Here is a 25449-nt window from a genome sequence, read left to right as displayed (position 1 = left end):
CCCCGCGTGACCTCGGGGGTGGTCACGTGACCCTCCGGAGAAATTTTCCCGCTAGATTTAGCGGGTAAATTTTTTCCGCTAGATTTATCGGGGAAAATTTTCCGCTAGATTTAGTGGGGAAATTTTCCCGCTAGATTTAGCGGGGAAATTTTTCCGCTAAATTTAGCGGGGAAATTTACTCATAATACACCGCGCTGTTACACCGACGGCGACGCCGCTCAAGCCGGAAACGGGCGCCTAAGAGCTGCGCTCTAACACAAAAACAACAACGATGATGCACTTAAAATATTTGAATTTATATAATAAAATAGTACTAAAACAAAATTCGTACGACTAGCTGTTATAAAAGGAAAAATCTTAACGAGATCATAGAAAAAGGAATGCTGTGTTTGAGCGAGGAAACTGCCGTCTTCCATTCAGACATGCGTCTAGTGCCGGGATACGAATGAAATTCTAATTTTAGCTTCGAGCAACGTATACGCCATTATAGGCTCGTGCGACGATTCGCGAAGGTTCAGGTGCCGGTTTGACAACCTGAAAAGGGGATTCAACGCGAGCGGTCTAGCGGAATTTCCACTTCTAAAAATAGCTTCGAGAGCGTCGCGCAGGCGAGGCGTACGTGCTTTTCGTTTTCGTTTTTGCGGTACCTTTTGAGTTAGATCGTATTGTATTACGCAAGTCAGGGCGTCCAAGTTACTACGGCGTTTTATTATTATTTTTTACTTCTTTCCGACGGCGTGGGTGGGAGTACTGTTGTAGGAACCTCTGGTCTTCGTGACCTTTAAAGAACCGGAGGTATCACATCACGTTCAACTGATCATTGACCGCGGAACTGACAGAATGTTAGCACGTTGGCACGGCAACACGAACTCTGGTACGAAGAGGCAAATGATCACGTGTGAATAGTTTGAATAGCGGTTGGAAGTATTTAATATATATCCTAGTTAGCACTTTCAATGCCTTCGGCATTTATACCGGCAGTGAGAAGAACTGTAAAATACTCATCTTTGTACAAATATTCTATTTTTGCTGCCTGTCAAGCGTTTAAACACAGAAAATGTCAGTAAGGCTTTAGGGCCGGGGTCGACGACCTTCTGTTGCCGCGGGACAATTTGTCGCCAAGCGGAGACAAACTGCGGGGCCGGATAAAAATCAAGGGGGGGGGGGGGGGGGGGCGAAGTGGGCGGGAGACGATCAGCTGACGAAAATAACAAATAAAACGCAAAGTGGACTGTTATACTCTGTGCTACAGGCTATATTTCGCGTTGCTTTTGAAGCTGCAGGTTCTGCCTCCATCATTCTCGCAGGGCCACACAATTCTGACTCCAGAGTGCAATGACTGAGGCAAACTGAAAACCACTGAATGTTATACCGTCCAATTTCACTTTGTAATGTGGACTATACGTTTTTTGTTTTTTTCCCTAAACTTCTGACCTGGTCAAAATCCTCATAGCGAGCCCCTGAGTGCGACAAAACCTGTTTAAATTGACAAGGGTACGAACCGCGATTCCGATCGAAAAGTACGCTGATTGCGAGGAGCTTAATTATTGAGTTCCCATCCATCAATCGCTTTGGTGCACAACAATTGCTAATGAAGAATAAACTGATCTCATGGTAATGCCACTTCAGGGCCAATACGTCCAATTACACCAGGCTTACAACCAGCGATAATTCTTGCGGCATTAGCCCTGGAGCGTGTGTGTGTGAGTGTGTGGGGGGGGGGGGGGGGGGGGGGGTTCGCGGGGTTTATCCTGTCCGCGCCCCGCCGGTTGCCGACCCCTGCTTTAGAGTAACGATATGTTGAAGGTATCTTTGTTTTTCCTAATTTGCCAACCATTTTTCCTCAGTTTTGTTTTTGTCATGCGGCTCGTGCGTAGGCTGGACGGATTATCTTTAATGTTGTTTTATTTAAATTGGTACAACACGTTATTCCAATAAAAAAAATATCCATATGATCCGTTAATTCAGTTTTATTTCTTCTACTTTGCAACAGTCATTGAAAATTAAGAGTTAAAAAATCTAAGTAAATTCTTACACGAAAACGCTCGTTTCAATATGTTTTGTCTTTACAACGATAGGAAGTTTAAAGTGAGTCGTATAATTTGTCCAGAAGCTACATGACTTCAGAATGCCCCATATAGCATGCACCTGTTACATGATATATCATCTTAATAACAATATAACACTTTAGGTTCTCAATACTAGATGTTCGCTTCATCAAAAAACTCCAATCGTGAACGCTGAGTTTCGCCGAGGTATTCACTATTCAACAAGCTCCGTTGTAACTTTCAACATGACCACGTGCAGTAGACACGTGCACAATTTTCAAGCTCCAAGGAGCATGCTGGCAGTGTAGTCACAACGTGACTTTAGTCACAAGAAGCAGGACGCGCTCATGTGGAGCAAAATGAACCGAATGAGCTTCACGTAGTCAATGTGAGCAAAAATCATGTACTCCCATGGGATTGGCTCACATTGAGCAAACGCATGAACAATTTACGCACTCACATTGTTCATGTTATTCATTTTGAGCGTGTTGTTGCTCACATTGGCCGTGTGAGTACATTGTTCATGTTGTTCACTTTGAGCATATAAGTACATTGTTCATATACTCACATGTGAGCGAAACTCGCGTCGTATCGCACCGCCAAGCAGTGTAAGCATTGCAACCGTCGCTGACGCTATCACGGGACTGCACCACAGTTCTTGCTCATATGTGATTCACGCTTTACGATCTATTACGACGAAAGAGCACACTGGCGCCATCTATGGGGTAGTGTTGGAATACTCGTAATTTTCCTATATCGCCCCCCCACCCCCCCCCCCCCCCCCCCCCACTTTCTTTTTCTTTCGTGCATCCTTTTTTTTTGAAAGGCCTGGAAAACCTTTGAGGAGGCTTTAGACTACAATTTTTCATAGATAGCACGTACATTTTATCTCGCAAATGCTGAAAAACCTTCGCTGTAGCAAAATGAAGTTCCGGGGCCATCTTTCCAGTGTGTTTTCTTGTCGTAAGAGTTCAAAAGAACTCGGTCGTAAGCAAACGCTAATGTCCAATCTTCAAGATCTGAGTCGCGGAGGAGGCATAAGAGGTAGTGCAACTCCCCTTCTGGATGCCAAAGTGTATAGTTCGCGCTTTCGCCACTGCATGAGGATGCTCCAACGCATGCGAAAAAATTCTACTTAAAAAAAAAAATATGCAGGCTTGATCGTGCTGACAGACTTGTAAGCACAGAATGCGCGATGGGCCTTCCAGGGAAGAAGAGATGGGCGTCTCAACGGCACCGCCTCCCAAAGATTCTCTTTAATTTCTGATACATGCCGTGAGATGGCGCTACATGACTGGAAAAGCCGCTACATGACTGGAAGGGCGCAACATGGCTAGGTGGCGTAAGCTACCGCCCGATCCAAAGGGCTCAGCTGGATTCATCCATCCATAGAGCCGCGAAGCGAGCTCATTCACACGGCGCGCTAATGAGCTCGCTCTTGCGTGGTCCGTACCTAAGAGCCTGGACAGCTCAGTCGAAAGCTCACCATCTCCATGCGTTGAGTTCAATTTCCTGCCGGGGGACTGAAGTGTTTATATGGCTCCCTATGGGAATATAATGTTTTTCGGTGTCGTTTATCGCTTATCCGGCCTATAATAGCCGCCTGTTATAGCCAAACGTTACTGAACTCTGCGTAAATCGGGTAATAAAACATGTTTTGTGTTAAAAAAAGAAAAAAAAATATTTATTATGTCACGGAATCGACCAAGGGAGTCGTTGTGAGCAGCGGGTCGTGCTCTTTACCCTCGAAAACGTTGAAAGGTAAAACTGCGAGCAGGGTTAACGGTCTCGGTTGTTGCTGATATTATCCGGTCTCGTAGTGCCCTTAACAATTCGCAGTGTCAGAGATCAAAAGTGTGCCACGCGTACACCGGCCTCTTTGTCTCGGGGGGGGGGGGGGGGGGGTCTTGACGCCCGAGGAATTCGCCACGACGGCGTTTTGGTGAAACGTCCTTTACGACTTGACGCAGATGTTGATCTGTGCCCGCAGACGGTGTGCAGAGACGCATTGACCCCACAACCTGAAATTCGCGAGTTTTGAATCTCGTTGCTCTCGGTGGTGCGCTAGTCTGGTTTCGTCGATGTAGGTTATACACGCTTCTCCGTGCTCGAGCGCAGCGGAAAAAACGATCATCACTGACAGGGCAGGTATGGCAGAGAAGCATTCCAGTTGTTCGGTCTCCAGCGGGAGCTTCCTATACCATCGATAACACGTCGATGTGTCGCGGGCTTCGAGCGTGCACATCATGCAGCCAAAGCATGCTGGAAGACAACGACAATTTGACTGAATTGGGGGGGGGGGGGGGGGGGGGTCTACAGAGAGATGTAACACGTCACGGAAGCATGTGATGTCGTGGACGGAAGCGACGTCCCGTATATTCTTTACCGGCTAAATTTAGCGGGCGGCAAGTTTCCTACTACTGGAGCGGGGCCGTATTTTACTGCAGCTGCCATGATCTATTTTGTTATTCTAATAATTGCCATTTCACACAAAAAAGAAAGAGAGAGAACAAAAAGGCACATTAGTTCCACCCGAAAACAAGGGGTGTATGTCGTTTATGTTTTAATAAAATGAACCGTCTTTCGGAGGTTAATGGGGGTGGTCCTCCTCTCTCACTTAAATCCTCACCTGGGGCGAGGGGTGTTTTAAGTGACTTCGAGAAATGCTACCGCAGTGTAAAGGTACCGTGTGAAGCCGCAGTTACGCATACGTCACACAAAAGATGTGGTGTTGGTTACAGGTGCGACGACAGAATCATGCGCACACACGCCTCGTGTCTTTTCGAAGCACGCACGAATGCTCGGAACATGTCTGTGAACGGTCGAAAATCGTTGCCCACCCCCCTTTAAGCATTCCATGGTAGCGTTCCGCACCGGAGATTAAAGTAGCGCGAAACAACTACGTCACACACGACCGAGTCGCACGCAAGCAGTCTTCTCGATTGCTCGCACCGCGACTGAGCGCATTCAACCCTGGCAGAGCGCATCGACTCCGACAATGACCTCGACGCGTTCACGTCGTCGAACCCCGCGTCGCCGCGTCGCTTCCGTCCGTCCCCGTGGGCAGCACCGACGTCGAGCAGCCGGTCTATATTGTGCCACGCGCGGATCAGAAACGCGACCCTACGAGCGCCGTGGCTCGCCCCCCTCAACCCCGCGGTCAACGATCGACATCGTCGCCTTTCTCCGTTGTAAGAGCCCCGTTCTTTGGAAGGAAGATCGCCCCCTTCAAAAGACTGACATCCGATGAAGACGAAACGAGGGTGGCTTCTTCTTGCTTCCAAGATGCTCGGCACGGCGCGAGCGAACCGGAGAGGATGTGCGTTGCCCTTCGTGGAAGCTGACCAAAGGATTTTTGAGCGCGCGAGCGAGTTGGGGAAAAGATGACAGAACTTAGCCTCGCACAGAGAGAAAAGGGAAGACACACACACATCCACACAAAAAGAGATGTTGCGTTTGTTCCTTCCTTTTATTTGTCTTTCATTTTCCTTGCCCAGTCTCAGCCTATAAGTTATTTCAATCGATGGCATCCGTTTCGTCGCGTGACCTCACTTTCTGCGCGTGAGTATGGGGGCAAGCGCGATCACACAACGAGAGGTAGACTTATGATGACTGGCCCTCGTAAATTCCACCGCATTGTCAATTTAGAGGTGAACCGATTCCACGTTCTGTTTCACCTTTCGATGGACTTCAGCGGACGCTACGGGCTATTCCAGCCAATCCAGCGCGGTGAATATGTCACGTGACATGCACTCGCAGGGCGTTGGATTGGGTGAGGGTGGCTCGTCGTATCGTCGGGTTTTTTGTAAGGTGAAACGGGGTATATAGTGACGCTTGGTTGGTGAACAATGGAGCGCTTTTAGAGTCGGCGGTGGAGAAGAAAGGAAGGAGTCGCCAATTGTTTGGGCGCAAAGACAAAAGGGTGACACGGCGACGAAAAGAGCCGGGGTCGGGCGGGTCACGGACCGATCCCAGAAAACAAACCACGTTTTCTGGGAAATGCTCGAGGAGGATGGAGGGAGCCCGCGGGGCGTGCTGGACTCCTCGAATTTAGCCGCATCTGCGTAGCCGACAACGATGAGGTCGCGGGACGCGTCTGTTTCGAAGAATTCGAGAGCGCAAATTCCCTAACAACCTTAAAAAGTATCCCTAAAATACTTCTACAAAAAAAAAAAAAAAAAACAGCGAAAAAGTTTTTTTGGAATACAGATACAGAGACTTATAGAAATACATCTGTTCCTGAACAGTGCTACGTGGAGGGGGCGTGTCGAATGCAAGGAGTAATTTAGGCTGGCGCTCTTCTTTTTGTGTCATTCTATGCACCTACCCTTACCTCGAACTTTTTATTTATATAAAGAAGAATTCCGCTAAAAAGCATGTCACCCTCGTTGAAGCACATAGTTCTTGAACGGTAAAGAAAGGCGTCTGCGTGATACGAACCCTGTTTTCCCGAGAGGGCGCACCTCAAACTGTCGCCTTATATGCTTCTGAGTCACCCATAGTATGAGGGACATGGGACAAGGCATTCATGCTTTTTCTCCACTCAACCCCTTTCCAGTGTTCGCTCCGCTAAATCGGAAAGAGTGGAGGGCTTTGTGGGAGGATCTTATTCTGTTGTTCTTGCAAGTAACCTTCTTTAGACAACAGTTATTTTTCATTTTAATGTTGGTGACTGTGATGGATCATAGGGTGTGTTCCAGGTTATAAATTTTGAAACACCTTGCACCAAGTAGGTTCTTTTATCCTTTAAATTTATCGTAATAACAGCAACAAATGTAACGAGATACCTAAGTCTGGCAAAATATTGGGATGTAAAGAAGACACTGTAAATTTGTTTCACCGCAAAAATACAAATACATTTTTCAAATGTATCTCGATACAGAGATACAGATACTCGAAAGTATCTCTAAATTACTATCGCGATACATTTGTATCGCGATACTGCCGAGGCCTGTTCTTCGGTCGAAGTTCTAATTTAATATTCAAAAAATTTTTTTTTCCTCTGTAGCTCTATAGTCAATTGCAGGTTTAGAATAGCAGGACAAACTCCCGAACCTGCCTTCACAAGGTCTTCTCACCACTTCCAGCTTCTTTGTACGAACTTGAGCGCGCGAAGTAATTAACAAAATCGATCGAAGGAAGCTCTCTGCGCCGTCTGTTAGTCCAGTTCACATAGTGCTGGAATCACTGTAACTGCCAGCTTTATATATTAAAAAAAAAAAAAGGCCCGTGCGTCTACTTTCCCGCACAACACTTGGAGAGCCAATCACTGCAACTTACGGAGGTTACTCAGCGAATGACGATGCCAAAACATACGTTTAGACAAAAAAAAAAAAAAAAAAAAAAAAAACCAGTCTGAGTTGTGACATTCAACAATGCAGGCGTGACGTCTTTCATCGCTTAAGTCACCACTCAGACAGCGTGTTTTGGTCTGAACATGTGCTTCAGCATCGTCATTCGCTGAGCTGCCTCAGTAAGGTGCGATGATTGGCTCTGCGAGTGTTGTGCGGGAAGGTAGACGCACGGGCTTTTTTTAGAGTCAGGTACGTATTTTGTGCTGTGATGTACTCCCGCAATTCTTAACCAGCAACGAGACCGTTTTTTAGAGAGTGGGAAACCACACCAATCAGTTTCTCTCCAGTAACGCGAAGAGGCAGCTTACTCGCACGGTCACGGGACGAAACGTTGCTCACCAGCCCCGATAGATGGCGCCACCCGACCCAATGAGAGCCTCTTCGCAGAAGAGAAACGGAGCCAAACCCTCTCATCCTCTGATTGCCCTTTCGTTCTAACGGAGAGAGGTGTGCGCGGGAGAGACAAGCAACGAAACGGCGGGGCCACCAGCGATACCATGTAGGCTGCGCGCTTGCTTTGCAATCCTTCGGCATTCCTAAGATTACGCGCAAAAAAAAAAAAAAAAAAAAAAAAAAAAAAAGAAAGGAGAGCGCACAGCGCCAGACTTCCCAAGCAACTCCAGTATCGGTCAACGTGACCGAAAAAAGAAAAGAAGAAGTTTTGTTTATAGTCACATCAGCCATAGTCACGTTCCTGCTATAGTGAATCAAAGCGCGTCTAGTCCTGCGGCCGCATTACAGCGTCTTTTATGGTTCCGCCGAGGTAACCAGAATGGAAGTCACGTTTCGTCGGAAGTTCGTGTTCCCCGATCGACAAGTTTGATAGTTTCCCAGTTAGAGTCCAACGTGGTTTATTTCGACACTCCCCCTCGACGGCGGGCGAGCTTTTCAAAGTGCGTATTCGGCGCATCGGAGAGCGAGGAGAGGCGCACCAATCAAAAGGCAGCGTAGCGATAACGCGCAGTCAACGCGCGCTGACGAGGCAAGCAAGCAAGCGCGCACCCGCCGTCGTTGGTTCAGGTCCGGACAAAACAAAAACACACGGGGGCATCTCGAGTGTAAACAAACGCATGTGCGAAGAGCAGACGAACTTTCACGCCGTATATAGACCTTTGCATAGCTTATCACCCGGGTAAAAAACGTCAAGTCACTGAGCTGTGGGCGCACGCGCAAGGTCTGATATACCGCAAAGCAGAGCAACAGTATGCTCAGAAGGCGTTCCCCATCCCAGCACACAAAGATGGCAGCGCGCAGAAGGCAGCTTTTGCGAAGGGAGCCCAAGTTCGTCTGCTTCTTTTACAGGGGGTTGTAATGACGTCAGAACGCCAAGGAGCTCTGATTGGCTCTGATTGAAGGATAGTGGGTAGGCCTCAAAGCAAGCTACCTTGAGGTCCACTCATATAATTCTTTATTCAAAGCCAATCAAAGCTCGGCGTCATTATGACGTCACCACAACCCCCTGCAAAAGAAGCATGCAGACGAATTTGGGCTCCGTATAGTCACCGACGGTCTTTGAATGGAGGCCGTGGTGAGTCCTCGTCATATCATTATCGCTTCGCGGCCAATGAGATTGCTGAATGAGCAGATAAGAATACCCAAGAACCAATCACGAAGGAATGAGCGTAAACTTAATGGGCCACATTCTGCGTGTCTGTAGGTTGGTTCCCACACAACACTTGCGTCGGCTCCGACTGAGTGCGACTCCGACGGTTCGCGACGTATGGGTTGCTATGGCAACAGTTGCGACAGCTCCAACAAAACGAGGTAAAAAGCGGTTTTGTTGGAGCCGACGCAGGTGTTGCCTTAGCAACGCGTACGTCGCGAGCCGTTGCAGTCGCAGTCGGTCGGACACGACGCGAGTGTGTGAATCGCCCTTTATGCTGTTAGCAGTGACTATTGGGGGTGTAAAGTGGGGAAGCGCGGATAAGGGGAAGGGCGGTGGCGACGAAAACGGTAACACACTTCTATAGGAAGTATTCACTGGTGGCCATAGCTGTGTGCACGACTGCTGAGCGCGTGCGGATGGCGAGCTTCCACAGTCCTTTTGTAACGTGCATTTCGCACCCTCAAGATTGCCGGTCTTAGCAGCCTATTAATGTGGGCTCGTTCAGAGCATGCGCTCTAGACATCACCCACAAATATGGCGCCCAGTGAATACTCCTTATAGGGAGTATTCACTGGCGGCCATATCCGTGTGCGCTGCTGCTGAGCGCGTGCTGATGGCGAGCTTCCGCAGACCTTTTGGAGCGTGCATTTAGCACCATCAAGGTTGCCGGTCTTAGCAGACTATTAATGTGAGCTCGTTCTGAGCATGCGATCTAAACATCGCCCTCAAATATGGCGTCCAGTGAATACCTGCTGTCCGTGAGTTCCCTTTCCCGCGGAGCACGGAGACCACCAATCACGGCGAGCGATGAAAGGATCGCGGTTGGTTCGTAGCCAAGGAAGACGGTCTAAATGACAGAAGGACCGAGCCAAACGGGACAAGACATGACGCACTCTCAACTGAGGTTTATTTTAAAACACAATAATGGACAAAGCTCAGGAGTCACAATACGATTATGCATCAAAAATGGGAGGTGCGCGGAGACAAGGAACATCACCCAAATCTTTATTTAATTTTAATCTAATCAAAAAGCGTTACTGTGAGCGGCCTTAAGCAATTTGTTAAACGCACACTATGCTGTCTTGAGTTAGGATTATTTCTGCTCTGATCGACGGAAGTAACAGCAATGTGAAGCAATGCGAATAATCCTGGTCGTGACGTCAGAGATAGAAACCATAAAACTGCGCCACGGAAACATCTCGTCACCGTTAGGGTGCATTGACTAGCGGTCACATAGCTTATTCACATAGCTGAGTGCGTATCTGCTCAGCGCGTGCAGACGGCAAGCTTCCGCAATGATCTTGCAACGGTTTGTTTCACAACACCAGCAGTGAAGGTCTTGGGAACCTATGCAAGCGTGAGCTGGTTCTGAGCATGCCCAGCGATCAGTGGACTAAAACATGGCGTCCGGTGAGTTTTTCACCATTCGTGTGATCCTTCTGTTTTTCGCCGCTATTGGCTGTCTCCTTGTTCCGCGGAACAGTGAACTCAGTCTTTTTTGAGTGCACATAAATCCCCGACTTTACCTGACTGCCTGCCCAACTGGGAGGGGAAGGGAACATGTGCCTCGTCTCGTAAGAATGGGGCGGTGTCGCCGTACCACAACCGAGCAAAGAAGTCGGAGAAGACGGAGCGAAGAGGCCAGCTGCATTCCTTTCTGGTTCTGCGGCCCTATAGTCGTCCCGCGGCCGTGTCCGAAGCGATAGCGAGGCACGCGGCGGGGAACAGATCGTCTCCCAAATCTGCTATGATTCATGGATGGAGTCTTCTAACCCGTTACGCGGAAGCCGTGCGGGTCAGGGCGTAACTCTCGAGTCCGTTGAGCCAGAGGCCCCGCTCGTGGCCTTGCATCTTTCCCGACCACCGAGACCCAATAGAGAGGCGTACAATTGGCGTGACGTCATTTTGATACTTTTCGTGGGTTGTATCGGATACCACCTGGAAGGCAAGGCCTGAGCCTTTTCGATCCCCCAAACGTCGCCGCCAGCGCCTCTTGCGGCGTTTCATACACCGAGCGCGACGCAATAGAACGCGGCGACGCCGTTCTAAACGCGTTTTTTGTCGAGCCTCGGCGCGTTTGCCGCTTCGCCGGAGCAGGTCGGGGATCTACTAGGAATGACGTCATGTTCCAGTCTTCTAGGTGGTATGGTTTCTATGAATACCTCCTATAGAAAAACCAAGGCCTGCGAACGTCCTCTTCTTCCTCCAAGCCTATGCCGGGCGCAGGGTGGTCTGCTTCTTTTGAAGGGGTTTGGGTGACGTCAGAACACAGAGCTCTGATTGGCTCTGATTGAAGGATAGTGGGTAGGACCTCGAGGCAGCTTGCTTTTAGGTCTACCCGCTATCCTTAAATCAGAGCCAGCTCGGCGTCGTTCTGACGTCCCTTAGCTCTCTCCATCTCCCCCTCTCCCTCACTTTCTCGACGTATATAATCTTCTGCTGACTACAAAAGTGTATATTGTTTAGGTGTTTTTTTTAGGTTGTGAATTGTGTGTTTTATTGAGCGGCGAAAGTCGATGTCTATGCGATGCGTAGTTTTCGCCCCGAGCAAGGTTGTGTAGGTGAGCCCAAAACGAAAGTCCTGCTGCTGTAAAGACACTGCTCGCGTAGCAGATAAGATCGGAAACTGCGCGAACCGCAGCAAAGGCCAGGCACGCGAGTCGCCGGTATGTATAGCTTTCCAAAGCGTAATGAGCTTGCGTTCCCGTCCATAAATTGTGCCATGTATATATAGGGCAGGAAGGACGAAGGGATAACCCGGTGTTCTTTTAGGTTTGAGTGTGAACCAAATTCGCGCCAATACAATTTAACTGGCATTCTTTATTATATTAAACGTCTTTCGGGCGGTGGGATTAACGCGGTACCCTTGACTCGGCAAGTTTGGTTTTCTGCATTAACAATGCGCGCCTTCTAGCGCCTCTCGAGGCCTAAACCTGCGGCTTTCCCTAACGCGTTTTTACCGTTTTTCCTTTTAAATTTAAAATCGTCGTTTCCAAACTGACGTGGCCAAAGCACTGCTCTAGTAACGTATATTATGTTTCTTAAACTTTAACTTACCACAAGCCTCCTGGAGGCCTTGCAGTGACAGTCTCTCTTCTTGGGAGCCGAATCTCTTTCTCAGGCCTGCAGACTGCGGTATGTTAACTTGAGTCAAACATCCCGTATCCCATCAAAATCCAAAAGCTCGGCGAGTGTCTTAGATCGCCATTCTGTGCTCCCAAACCAGAAAAAAGAAAAGCTGTTTTTTTCCGGCACTTGTTTAAGGCGTGTTGAATGCATATCGTCAAGAACCAGTCATATACACGTTACTGAAATAAAGCAACCAAATGCTGTTACTTGGTATTCAGTCAAAAAGTAACCAAGTACGTCACTCGTTACTGCTGCTCTAAAGGAGCGCGTTACCTCAATAATAATAATTGTGATTGTGTGGATATTTATACAGCGTGTAGTTGGTCAGCCATTTCAAAGTTGCGACGAGTCACTCGCTGTAGATAAGGAATTCAGCCAGTGCGGCACGATTGCTAGCCTGGGGTCTTTAACGTGCACCACGCAGTGGTGATACACGACCGCACGCCGGTACGATGCTCATCCAGATCGAAACGGGCAGGGGTGGGGATTGAGCACATGATCCGCGTTACTTCAACTTGAAAGTAATGCGTTGTTTTCCCTTTACCCCGAAGGTGTCGTTCTAAGCGGTAGCCGCTTTCAAATATCTGTCGCCCTTAATAATTTCTCGTTGTTGTTTTTTAACGCGCTCATTCGGGGGTTGTTTACTGGCGTACCCTTCTCGTCGTTCAAATTGGATGCCCAAGCTAGGTTGGTTACTTGTGCTGTGCAAGCTCTTCAGAAGCAGCTATAGAAATAGGGTTACATCAAGTAACGAAAATACGCCGTAACGTATTTTCGTTACATCAAGTAACGAAAATACGTTACGGCGTTTCTTCTGTTGAAAATGTAACCAGGTCGTATTTCGTTACACAAAAAAAGAATGAGTAACTATACTAGTTTTCGCCTTAAGCACCGTAGTGAAAAAAAGGTTTGGGTTCTCGCGCAGCATTATTAGTTTGCTCCTTTATGCAGAGAATTAAGATATATGTAGGTGCATTTTATGTTAGGTATGTGTTATCTTATCAAGACATGCACGTTTCAAAGAGCAGCGCTTCTTCCAACGACAACCAAATCTTGTAAGAACTACTTCGCGCCGCGTATGTACAATGCGCAAAACTCGCTTTTTTCGTGAGTTGAAAAAGGTGCACGCAACGCGTTACTTGTAACCCGTTACGAACGCGTCTGTTTTGAACGCCTTTTGCCACGCCCGCCCGAAACCGCAGCCTGTCACGCACGTTACGCGGCAACGGATCTCGTCGGTGGACTGGCGTTTGAACTGCCTGTCGGCCGCGGCGTTATGGCGACTGACTTCCTGTCGCTGCTGGACACGGCGCTCTCGTTTTGCAACCGCGTCCCCTTCGCTACCCCTTTATTCACCTCGCTGCGCCCTCTGTTGCGTCGTCACTGCCGCGCTGCTACTTTGGCTTTACCTTTTTTTTTTTCACCTAGCCCAGCTTGTCGCGCTGGATTAGCAAATATAGAGGAGTTGTTCCCGCCGAGCTGTTTATGTGGAAAGCAAGTCGTCTGCTTTTCGCGCAAGAGTGGCGGTGACGTCGGAAAGGTGCCGGGCTCTGATTGGCTCTGATTGAAGGATGGTGGGTATAGACCTCGAGGCAGCTCGCTTTGACGTCTATACCCACTATCCTTTTAATGAGAGCCAATCGGAGCTCTGCGTTCTGACGTCACAAGAAACCATGCAAACAGAAGCGCACGAACTTGCGCTTCGCATAGGCAACGTGCGCGATCGAAAGCGTCGCTGTGTGCGACCTTCCACGGTTGGTCAAACGCTCACTGATTTCTTGAGCAGGATGCGTTCTACTTCCATGGGTAGAAATAAGAGGAATGTAAGACCGTCAACTTTGACGGAAGTGTTGGTTCGAGGACGCGGTGCCTTCGACCTTCCACCGTCCTTCTTTTTTTTTTTTTTTACGCACACCATCGAAATTTTTGCTGGATATCGATACTCGTGATTGTGACGTCACAGATAGGAACCATGAGGAGGGGCTACTGAAACGTATCGTTGGCAGTGAGTGTTAATGTTGAGCCCGTTATGAGAAATACGTAACTCAATAGCGTTACTTGTTAGCACGTCATAAATTAACGAGTTACTGAGATTCGTTACCGTCCTGCGAGTGTAACGAAATACCATTACCGTTCCAAAGACCATAAGGAACGTTACTTTCGCGTTGCTTTATATTTCACGTCTCATTTAGCGGCGGTAAACGCGGACGTAAACTTCGACGACAAATAAGCTTTTACAGAGTGACTTCACTTTGTTTATTATATTTTTTGTTTTCAACTTAGTAAACCAAAACTGTTTTCTGTCTAAATTTTGATTCCTTAGTGAAGGATTTTAAAAATGATGCCGCGGGAGAAGATATTATTCTCTTTCTCGGCGCCGTTTACAAAAGGCGAAATAATTTATTTTTTAAGCTAAAAGAACTAAACAAAAGTGTCCAGAAACGAGTGACGTAATTTGCTAGAAAATATCGGAAAATAGTTAAGAAATACTCTAATCGTTAGTCATTTAGAAAACTAGCGAGCACGTTAGTGCGTTAAAAAATAACGCGTTACTAATAACACTGCTAAGTGCTACGAATAATAAGAAAAAAAAAGAAAAGAAAAAAAACAACCCGACAGTCCCTTGGTGAGAACAGCTGGAAGCGCGCCTCATTGCCCGACGCGTGTCTAACGGGGAAGCCAACGTGCTACCTGTCCAGGTATTTCCACTTGGTCCCGCCTCTATAGTTTACCAACACGCCGTCCCGCGGACGGTATAATCTTCCTCGACGCACACGAAGCAGGGGGACCTTGACTGATCTCCATCCGGAGGGGCCTCCTGCCCCCCGTTTCGCCAGCCGACATTGAGAAGACAGCCCCCGCGAGCGCCCTTGATTATCCGGACAAAAAGGTCTCGGCGAACAAAAAGATATCGGCACGCTCCGTCGAATGAGACCGGGAAAGGAACACGCGGGGCCGAAGTCGACATTCGGTCACTCCGTGTCCCCGAGACAACGGTGGTCGTTTTAAAGTTTGAGGAAAGCGTTACGCAACGCTTACGAGACAGCTTGACAGTTCGGAAAGGGTTCGGGGTTGGGTGAGGGGGTTGTTCTTTCGAGGATTCGGCGGATTAGTTTCCATTGTGAGGCGACGCGCGCGCGCGCGTCCTTGCACGAGCTCGTGTGCGCACGTCTCGGTGTAAGTTGACAGCTGCAAACGGTGATGGACGTTGGAGCTGTGTTCCGTCTAACTTGTGAGCGCGTCTCCGAGACCGCTGTCGATCGCCGCCGCAACCCCGCGAACGAAGAAGAATGTAGGCTAACCCTTTTCTTCTCGGCATGTCAGTCTTTTTTTTTTTCCACACTGTTTGTGTACTTGGCTGTGTCTTTCAAAGGTGCGAGGCCAAGGGATTGACCCAGCAGCTTTGATTGTCAGAGCGGAACGCAAATGTTTGTAAAATAATAACAAAAAAGAAAGTCATCCGCAATGTTTAGAATCTAGTAGATTGATAAACCTTTGTGGTGGTTGCGTTCTCCGCGCGAGACGAATGGATCATTCGCTGCGTATTTTGTATGTCTTTGTGTCGCTCGTGGGCGAGGCGTATGTAACCAAGTCGTCACGTTTTCCCGCCCGTAATGGCGGCTGTTTGCGTTCGCAGAAAAACGGCTTGCCACTCAGCGGTTCTGTTTGGTGTGGCGGGGTTTCAAGCTCTCGGCGAGTTCCGGCCCCATTCAATTCGTTCGCCCTACTCGACGTTGTAATTCGCTCGCGGTTGCAACATTTCGCTTTCTAAGGTGACGCTCTCCTGACATAGTTTTTTGTTCTGTTTCGTTATGTGGGTAAAGGAAACGTTGGACGAACGATATTTACGCGACATCGCCGCCTCTTTGCGCAATCTCTTCGTACGGTTTATCGAACGCAAATCAATGCACAAAGGGCGGCCGGCAGCTTTCACGCTTGAAAGGGTGATGGTTGTACCAATATATGAACGTTTCAACCCCGCGTCGTGTTCTAATAAACAACCAACAATCGAGCTGTCACCGCCGGAATGGCACGCATACAAACGTATGACTACCATGACCGCCCAATTCTGCGGCCCAGTTATACCTCTTTCGCGTCTCATGTGATGTCACTCACTGCGCGTGGGAAGTTGATCACGTGACTATATTGTACGAATCGTTTCAAAACGTTCGACTTGTTTCTCACCGTGTTATCGTAGTGCGTCAGTATGAATGGTTTCTCACTTGTTTTCCGGCAATCATAGTTGGAAACAGAATACCGCAATGGCACCATAATCCAAAGGACTCTGCAATACCCAAAACGAACAGAGATAGCTTCCACCGGTAAGATTTTAAGTTATCATGTCGTGCGTGCTCATTCGAGGTAGACACTTGGAAATATTACACCAAGAGAACGCGCGATAGGTGCGTTTCTTTAGCAACCGACGCGCGTGCATCAAGAAAACGAACACACGCGCTCCTTTATGACGAAGACGGGTGTGCACGGCTCCGCAACCCAGTTCCCCGTGGACAGTCCGACCGATCCCAATAGTAGAAACCCGCTCACGAGGGGCGGGGAGCAAGCCATAAACGTCGTCCCATATCGCATCCGTCAGCCGATCATCCCACGCGGCGATCCATCTACTCAAAACGGTTCGGCGACTGAGCCACAGCCACGCGAAGCAGACGACCAACTTCACCGCACTGCACGTTACCGTCCCCCCCCCCCCCCCCTTCCCACACACACACACACACATTGCAGGACGAAACCCCTTTCTTCAACCTTACGGTGGACCGCAGAGCATGTTACGAGCCGCCTTGACCAATCACGATGCCGTGTGAGTGTTACGGGACATTCGAAAGGCATGCAGTGACATGCAAGTCTCGTAGTTGTGCCTTGCGTTCACAGCGCTGCGGATTGGTTCGACGATAAAGTAAAACGGGGTTTATTCTCCGTCCACACCTTTGCCGAGAGTGCGATGGGAGCTAAGCATTCACCGGATCAATCATCCGCCTCCCTTTCATCCCATGACGCCGTACTCGGCGCGCGAATAATGGCGATCAAGTGATCACTTGGAGAAAGAATAGACGTATGCAAAGCGCAAGTTCGTCTGCTTTTTGGACAGGGGTTGCGATAATGTCGGAAGGCCAAACTCTTATTGGATGAATAATAATAATAATAAAAAAAAAGAGTAGGGGGTAGATCTTGCGGCATCTAGCATTACGGTCCACACACCATCCTTTCGATCAAAGCCAATCAGAGCTCGGCTTCGTTCTGACGTCATCGCAACTCGTACGCAACAAGCAGACGGCTCGCTCACCGCGTACGACTGGTCCAAGGAGCAGGTAGCTTGTACCGCACCGTCGGCTTAGGGGCGAATGGAGTATATGGTGTGGCGGGCGGGTTCAGTGCTCTCCGCTGTAAAACTTAACCCAGTTCGTCCTCTTCTCTCGCTTTTTTTTTTTTCTACCCCCGGGGGATGGGAGAAGAGGGGGGAAGGGGTGCGGACCTGTTCGGTAAGGCACCACTTCAGCTTCGACGCGACGGAGTCCATTGAAAATATCGCTTTAGAAAACAGGAGCTCCTCCTTCGGGTGAAGGTATTTAATAGGAAAGGAAGGCGAAAAAACTGGCTCCTCTCTCCTAACTAGAGAGATGAGAAACCTTGTTGACCGGGTTTTTATCGTTCTATTAGTTGCTTGTCGGGGCTTCCGACCGCCGCAGCGTTTTGTTTGATCAATGTCGGCGCTGCAGTGTGCATGAAAGCGTATATAGACACACGCATGCCTGCTCGCCTTCGCGTATAGACCCTTCTAGTGTTTACAAACATGAGCCGCTGCTTGCGTCCCGAGCGACTTCCGGTCTTTGCAAGCCCGTCGAGCTGCCTTATGTCACCGGTGCTAGAAAGCATAAATGCTACACGGAAAGTTGGAGATTTCGTGAGGGCCTTCGACTGTATGTTTTAACGTCTTGGAGAACACAACACGTTTGAGAAGAATATTCGAAAATTTTGAACAGATCTCGTGCTTCTTGGTTCTTTTGGAGTTCACCTGGAAAATTCGTGGTCAAATGTTTCATTGACGTTTCAAGCAGCGGTATGCATTGTCTTTGTCATCCGGAAGTTCGCTGGGACGTCACAGACTGAAGCGCCACCTGGTGGCGTTTGCAAAGAAAGGGGTCTATCTATGGTGGCGGCCATAATGCACCTCCAACGGCGCACGCTATGCGTTTTTCATTGCATCGCCACTTTTGAAATTTATATTAAAGAAGCACTAATGTGCTTTAAGAAAATGTTTTTTTTTGTGTTATATTGTGTAATAGGTGTCAGTTAATATCTATATGTAGTTCCAGATTACAATAATGCCTACAGATTTCACTGGAAGAAAAATCATGCGTACTCTTTTCCCTCGCTTGCTATTTTGTTTTTCTGGACCAATGGAGATTACGATTGTTATGATTATACCTAGTTTTGAGCACGTTGTGCGTTCTATTTTGACAAAAACACAAAAGGTTATTGGTGCAAAAGGCGTAATACTGAAATTTTGCTTCGAAACCAGCGAACTATATTTTTCCTCGCTTTTCGCCGGACCCAGAATGATCTGTCCACCCGACTCTGTAGGATGGATGGATAGATTGATAAACATCGATCGCATTCTTTATAATGGACGGTAGCTTACGCCACCTAGCCGCGGCGGGCCGTCGCGGTTCGTCTTCATCGCGCTCCACGGGTCGGCGTCGCGCGTCGTAAGGTCGACGAGCACCCTGATAGCGCTGGCCGACGCTGGCTGCGAACTGGTGTCTTTACTCCAACCTCATGCGCAGCTCGACGTAGCGCTGTGTTGCCCAGCGGGCCCAGTGCGCGTCGGCGTTCTCCCGACGGAAAAGCAAACCGCTCACCCGCACAGCCACGATGGCGGCTTTCCCAGAAACCCTCGCGCGAGTGCCCCATTCGGGAATCTGGATTCTGGATGTCGGGTGCCGCCGGGGCCAGTCGGAGTGCGTGAGACGCTCATTGCAGCGATCTGAACCTGCCGTTCCTGCCGTGTGACGTGGGCTGTTATCATGTTCCTGTGTTGATGTGCATATTTAACCTGCGTGCAGTCGACTGTGCGTGGACGTGGGCTGCACCGAGGATGCGCTAGCCAGAAACGCTTCGTAGGCCTCTCGCGCCGGACTCAGGTGCACGTTGTGCCGGCAAAAGCTGGAAGCTCGAAGACGCGCCGAAGGCCGTGCCCGATCGAAACAACAAGTGCCGTCGAATTTACGGGAACGGCGAACCCAGTGAAACATCTGCTATTTAGCCGGCCAGAAATGTTCAACTGGGGTGTCTCCGTTTCTAAACGACAGTAGCGGTAAGAAAGAGGTCGCTGTGGAATATCGAGAGCATCGCTCCCATCAAAGTATCCCGGCGGATTCACCGGAGTTGATTTGACACGACTCCGGCGAACCCGCCAAGAGGCCATAGCTTCGACGGACGCGTCCTTTTTGTTTTGTTTTTGTTTTTTTTCTTCGACATTTTGCGTGACGTTTTGGAGAAAATAAACGCTGGTGTGCACTCATCATCCCAACCGTTTTCTTGATTTCGAACTGGTCACAATACCCCAAATCGCTGCTTCGAAGCATGACCACACGACACGGCCGAAAGCACACACCGATCGCGTGATTTGCACAGACCAGGAAATGAAAACACGCCGCAGCAGACGACAAGGTAGCCACGTCGTTTTGCGCTGGCTCACGTTGCGTTCGTCGGCGTTGGAGACCTTTTCCACAACGGCGCAGCCATCTTGAATGTCGTCACTTCTAGTATGCGGTAAAGCATCGTTTGGATCTCTCCACGCCGCTGGAAGGTATTTACAAAAAATGTGCGATTGGCACACATTCTTGTTTTGCCTCACCTATGTTTCTCGCATATTACAGGTGGAAATGTTTCATTATTTTTTCGTCCCGCACACCAGATACGGAACCCGTGACTGAGAAAGACAGGAAACAGAAAACGTCTGTAAACAGCCTGGTCCGCCAAAGGATTTCTGTACTTCGTCTCACGTTAGCATGGACTAACTGCGAAGGCTGTGAAAGCACGAGCGGGTAGCCTTGACTGCCTTGACTGGAGCAATCACTACACGAGCGCTGGCGCAGCCTACGAGGGTTCATCTAAAGCCAACAGCTCGCGCTTTCAGCACACGCGGCTAACAATATGCCATGCTAAGGTGAGACGAAGTAGAATCGGATCAGATTGTGAAATATCACTTGCACGCGCAAACAACTGCTGAAACGCAATTCCTCCAAGGCAGCGGCAGCTTGGGACTTCTTCGGACCCTGAACCACTGCTCTGAACTGTCGACCGTTTCACTAGGAGAATTATTCGCCCTGAGAAAGTGCGTGTCCGCGACCTTTGAACATATTTTTTTTAAACAGGAAAATAGGCTAGGCATGACTGTAGTTTCTAGATATTGGGATGCTTTCAGCGCGTAGATCGTGTTACCGCCACAAAGTAACGATCTCAGAAACCACTTCAAAGACTGGCGGACTAGCGTCGCCTGCGGGGGCACGCGCGTTGAAGGGGATATACGGGTTGTGCACTCCGTTCGTTCCTAAGCCGACCACTTGGTGGAAGATGTACGTGTTCACTGGGACCAATCGTACGTTCCTTTTTTCGCGACGTGATCGTGCGCCCGCCCACGCGCACGGAGAAGAATTAGTTGATGGAAGAGAGATAGCTGATCGGTCCGGCGAGTGCGTATAACTCCCACTGCACCGTCATGGTGAACCCAGCACAGAGAGGGGCCTATTTTAGAAAGCTTTCGTGAGCCGTCAGATTTTTTTTTTTTTTTTCAGTGCGATGGTGGAGCCGATTTTGCTGGGCTTTGTCTATCGACGATAAGAGAAGCACGAGCGCGGTCTTTATCCAGAGCGAACTTCTATGTTTGGTTGCGCGGGGGACCACGCTTGACGGAAGTGAAAACAGGCGGGCTCGTTATCAAAATGAGCATCAGGGTTTGGTATAGAGATGGGGGGCAGCGGGAGTTTGAAGCGTTCGCTATTGTACTACAGTGCAAAGATAGCATCGAACGGTCGATCGAAATGTAGTGCGTTTAAGGGGCGAGCTTTTTTGTTTTTGTTTATTTTGTAGGCGGGTTGTTTTTATCTCTAGGAACATCGAAAAAATCTAGGAAGTGCTTTTTCCACGCTGACCTGGCTTTTCTAAACACTGGGACTGTGCACTTAGCTGCGCGTTTCGCCCAGGCACACTGACCGACACGGTTAGTGCGAACATGACATCGGCGCTTTTCTTTTATATATAAACTGACGCTCAGTGGCGTGGAACGAAACATTTTTGCTGCCTCAGTTCGTACCCCGCATAGGTATATTCAAGCGCGCTTGTACTTTGAGTATGGGCTCTTCAGCTCTGACAGGAAGGAAGCGCAACCACTGGCGATTCTGTGCTCGTGCTGAGTGTGTCGTTCTGTCTGAAATAATCACGCGAGGTGTTCTTGAGGGCATACTGCGTTTATACTTTGTTCGTGCACAGGTGGGAGCCATGTCGTATATCACCGCTTGCCACCTTATGTACTCGGATGACCATACACTCTCGACTTCAAGATGTAATTTAACCTAAAGCACCTCTATTATGGGAAAAGTGGCGCCATTCATTGTTGTGAAAATACTCCAGACACGTGCCACGCGCCACTTCTGAAAAGAGCATGGCGTCTGAAATCTAACTCATTGCTGCGCTGTGCCGCCATGATCTTCCTCAGTGCTGCACGTTGCACGTGCCTCGTGCATCGACGCACCTGCGCTACTTTGCAAACATGAAAAGGCTTTAATTTAACCAGGATTCTAAATAATTTGACGATTCCATCGTATAGCTACACTGTAGTATAAGGAATATTCACTGGGCTCCATATTTGTGGGTGATGTCTAGAGCGCATGCTCTGAACGAGCCCACATTAATAGGCTGCAAAGATCGGCAATCTTGAGGGTGCGAAATGCACGTTAGAAAAGAACTGTGGAAGCTCGCCATGAGCACGCGCTCAGCAGTCGCGCACACGGATATGGCCGCCAGTGAATACTTCCTATAGGAAATAGTCACTGGCGGCCATATCCGTGTGCGCTGCTGCTGAGCGCGTGCTGACGGCCAGCTTCCGCAGTCCTTTTGGACCGTGCATTTAGCACCATCAAGGTTGCCTGTCTTAGCATGCTATTAATGTGAGCTCGTTCTGAGCATGCGCTCTAAACATCGCAATCAAATATGGTGTCCAGTGAATGCCTCCTATAGGAAGTATTCACTGGCGGCCATAACTGTGTGCGCGACTGCTGAGCGCGTGCTGATGGCTAGCTTCCAGGGTTCTTTTTCAACGTGCAATCCACACCGTCAAAATGGCCGGTCTTAGCAGCATATTAATGGGGGCTCGTGCTGAGCATGCGCTCTAGACAGCGCCCACAAATATGGCGCTCAGTGAATACTCCTCATACTACAGCGCAAGCCTTGAAGGGACCATAGAACGATTTTTCAACTTCTCTCTCCGTGGTCGTGACGTGCTTGGGCTCCGGTACGATGACTTTCAGCTTCCAACGTCCTTTTTAAGCACACCATGGAACTTGCCATTCGCAAACGATGATAAGTGCCATCACGACACTCATTAGCCACGAACGTGAATTCAAGTATTCGTCGACTGACTGATTATACGTCCGAGTGACGCAGTGCACTTGTCCAACACGTAAACTGGGGGCAGGCTGACGTGCTTTGGGTATTGCGGAAGTATCACAGTGAAAGAGCGGAAAGCTTTCGAAGGAAAGGAGGTACGAAATAGGTGAAAGTAGCCCGCTATATTTCCGAAATCTTAGAACCCAAAAACAGGCTTTTGACTTTTCATCCTCTTTCTTTCGGCCCACTACTGCACGATTAGTGATTACCTAGTAAGATTCCGATCTAAAATTATTTATCACAACCAAACAGTCATCTCATGGCCCTTTTATGTACAAAACCGTACTCTGAAACCTATTAGAGCCACTGCTATTCAATCGACTAACAGGATTGCCCAAGTGCAATAAAACCGTTCTGATCGCGCTCACGTATATACACCTAGAGAGCTTATATCAAGCCAGTTAGACCTATTCCACCCACCCCCATACCTTCCATGCTTCTCTCTAAAGGCAAGCATCTCTCGCTCGCCCTTAGTTCTGTCATCCTACCTCGTTCGTTACAGTACCAATTACACGCTAATAAACTATCCGCGTAAACAGTACGCATCATCGGCCGCTCAAGAAGCGCGCAGTAAATATATACACATATCAGGTAAGTGTCGTAGCATGCAGTACACGTGTAAAGTCCCAATAGATCTGTACTTAAAAAAAGCATAGGGGCACTTTGTATGCACCACCGTATCATACGAAAGTTTCCGGGACGTCTAAAGTTCTTGCTTATGATGCGTGAGGAATGTAGTAGGACAAACCGATTTCTGCTCTGCCCGACAGCGTCTGCGTACCTCGTGATCGTGATCGATGTCACTGGGGATACTTCGCATTTCTCTCACACAGCTTTGTGTAGATCAAAAGTTGTCAATTTTGTTGCGGGTAGTCAATGCCATTTGCGAGTACGAAACGACTTTAACTACTTTGATACGAACAAGGCCAATGCCTCGGTGGCGCTCAAGAAATCCGCACACGCGCCTGTCGATTATTGCGATAGCCTGAGGGAATGTTTCACTGCTTAACCGGCGAGCCATGCAAGGCTGCGCGATAGCGTCGGATTGAGCGACGCCGCGCTTGTTCGCTTCGAAGATTAGCGCAGGTCCTTGAGGTTGCAGATCCTGTAAATCTATCTGCATGAATCTCTGTTGCAGTTTGCATAGTTGAACTGGTGTTTGTCTGTAGACGACTCAGAAAAGAAACGTGAAGTGCGCGACCACAATAGTAAGTATTGTCGGTCCGACTCGATGTTACACAGCGTGACAACTCGGAATCATTGAGTTATTTATGTATTTGAACGCAATACTGACCCTCGAAGTAGTGGCCAATCGTAGAAGCTAGGACAAATGGAATACCTATAACGGAAACCACGGTGTGCCATCATTATACTATCCCCCCCACAGACAGATACGCACAAAACTCAACGCTGTCCATGTCGAATAAAAACATGAGATATCACTGCTAGATGCTTTGAATAGTAATTATCGCTACTTTGGGTAACTAAAAAAAAAAAAAAACAAAGAGAAGAAACAACATGTATGAGATAATTCCACATCTGGAAGTTTGAATGAGTAGATGGAAAAGTAAAACGAAACAACCATTATATTTCCTTCTCTTCAGAACGTATAGGGACTTCTCCACTAATTTATATGTATGTGTCCTTGGTTTAGACGGAATCATAAAACAAACAAGCAGAATTTGACGGCGAATCTGTTTTGCTATTCAGTGCCGAAAACCGCATTGCGCCCGTGACATCTAAAGTAAAATGCTTTACTTCATACTCCCAATCCCGCATCTGATGATTCCAAGTAGAGCTTAAAATTATGAAAACAGTTTGTATAGACGATAGGATATCAAAACGTTAGCCTAACCGTCATCGACTCAAAAAGAAAGAAACATACAAAACAATCCAACTACACGAGCGACACGAACCATCCTACGCGGATATCCGACAAACTGTCAAGCACCCCCCGTCAGGAGAAAAAAAAAGGGGGGGGGGGGGGCGAGAAAACAACAAGTCGACGGGGCAACTTTGAAAACAAGTCTGGACAACGTGCGCACCGAAATGAGAAACAAACTGTCCTTTCGGAGCGAGAGTCGCAACTAAAAAAAGGACGAAAGAAAAATCAGTAAACTCACCCGACTTTCCAGCTCTTGGGCCTCCGAGCACGGCAACCTTGATGCGATTGCTGCTGCGGTTCGTCATTGCGGCCGCCTTGTTCGTCTGTTGCTGCTTCGGCAGACTTGTTTTCTTCCTTTTCCAAGCGTCGTCCGCGCGTCGCGGCGTCGCCTCTCTCGATATCCGCTCCCCGACGCAAGTTTGCGTCCTTGAGCGAGTGAATTCACTGCCGCCTGTTCGCCCACGACATTCCCGGCGGTGCGTGGACTTGCTCCTCGAAGACGTGCACGGCAAGTCTTCCCAGTTCCAGAAGAGAGCACGGGTCCCCCCTCTCTCTCTCGCGCTTTCTTTTCGAGCCTGCTGCTTCCGCAAGAGTCCTCCTGGGAGGGACAGCTGATCGCAAAACAGAACCGCTTTCTCTCGACGCGTCCGTCAGACCTGTCACCTTCTTTCTGACGATTCGACGACGGCTCGTCTAAAGTGGCAGAACAGACTCGCCTTCCTCGTGGGGTCTTGTCCAAAGTCG

At 48.7% G+C, this 25449-nt stretch overlaps 1 protein-coding gene across 1 annotated transcript in view; it reads right to left on the bottom strand.

Moving 5' to 3' along the window:
• LOC8036742 (ras-related and estrogen-regulated growth inhibitor-like protein) overlaps positions 1-25010 on the bottom strand; it is a 70495-nt gene extending 45485 nt beyond the window's left edge. Inside the window, exon 1 of the mRNA XM_029978755.2 lies at positions 24944-25010. Coding sequence (XP_029834615.1) covers positions 24944-25010 — 67 coding nt within the window. The remainder of the gene's footprint in view (positions 1-24943) is intronic.
• Positions 25011-25449: the final 439 nt, after the last annotated feature.

This window comes from Ixodes scapularis, unplaced genomic scaffold (genome assembly GCF_016920785.2).
Source record: "Ixodes scapularis isolate PalLabHiFi unplaced genomic scaffold, ASM1692078v2 PGA_scaffold4__175_contigs__length_147842914, whole genome shotgun sequence".
NCBI classification, from domain to species: Eukaryota; Metazoa; Arthropoda; class Arachnida; order Ixodida; family Ixodidae; genus Ixodes; species Ixodes scapularis.
Note: the sequence above shows the minus strand (reverse complement) of the source record. Positions and strands in the feature narration are given on the sequence as shown.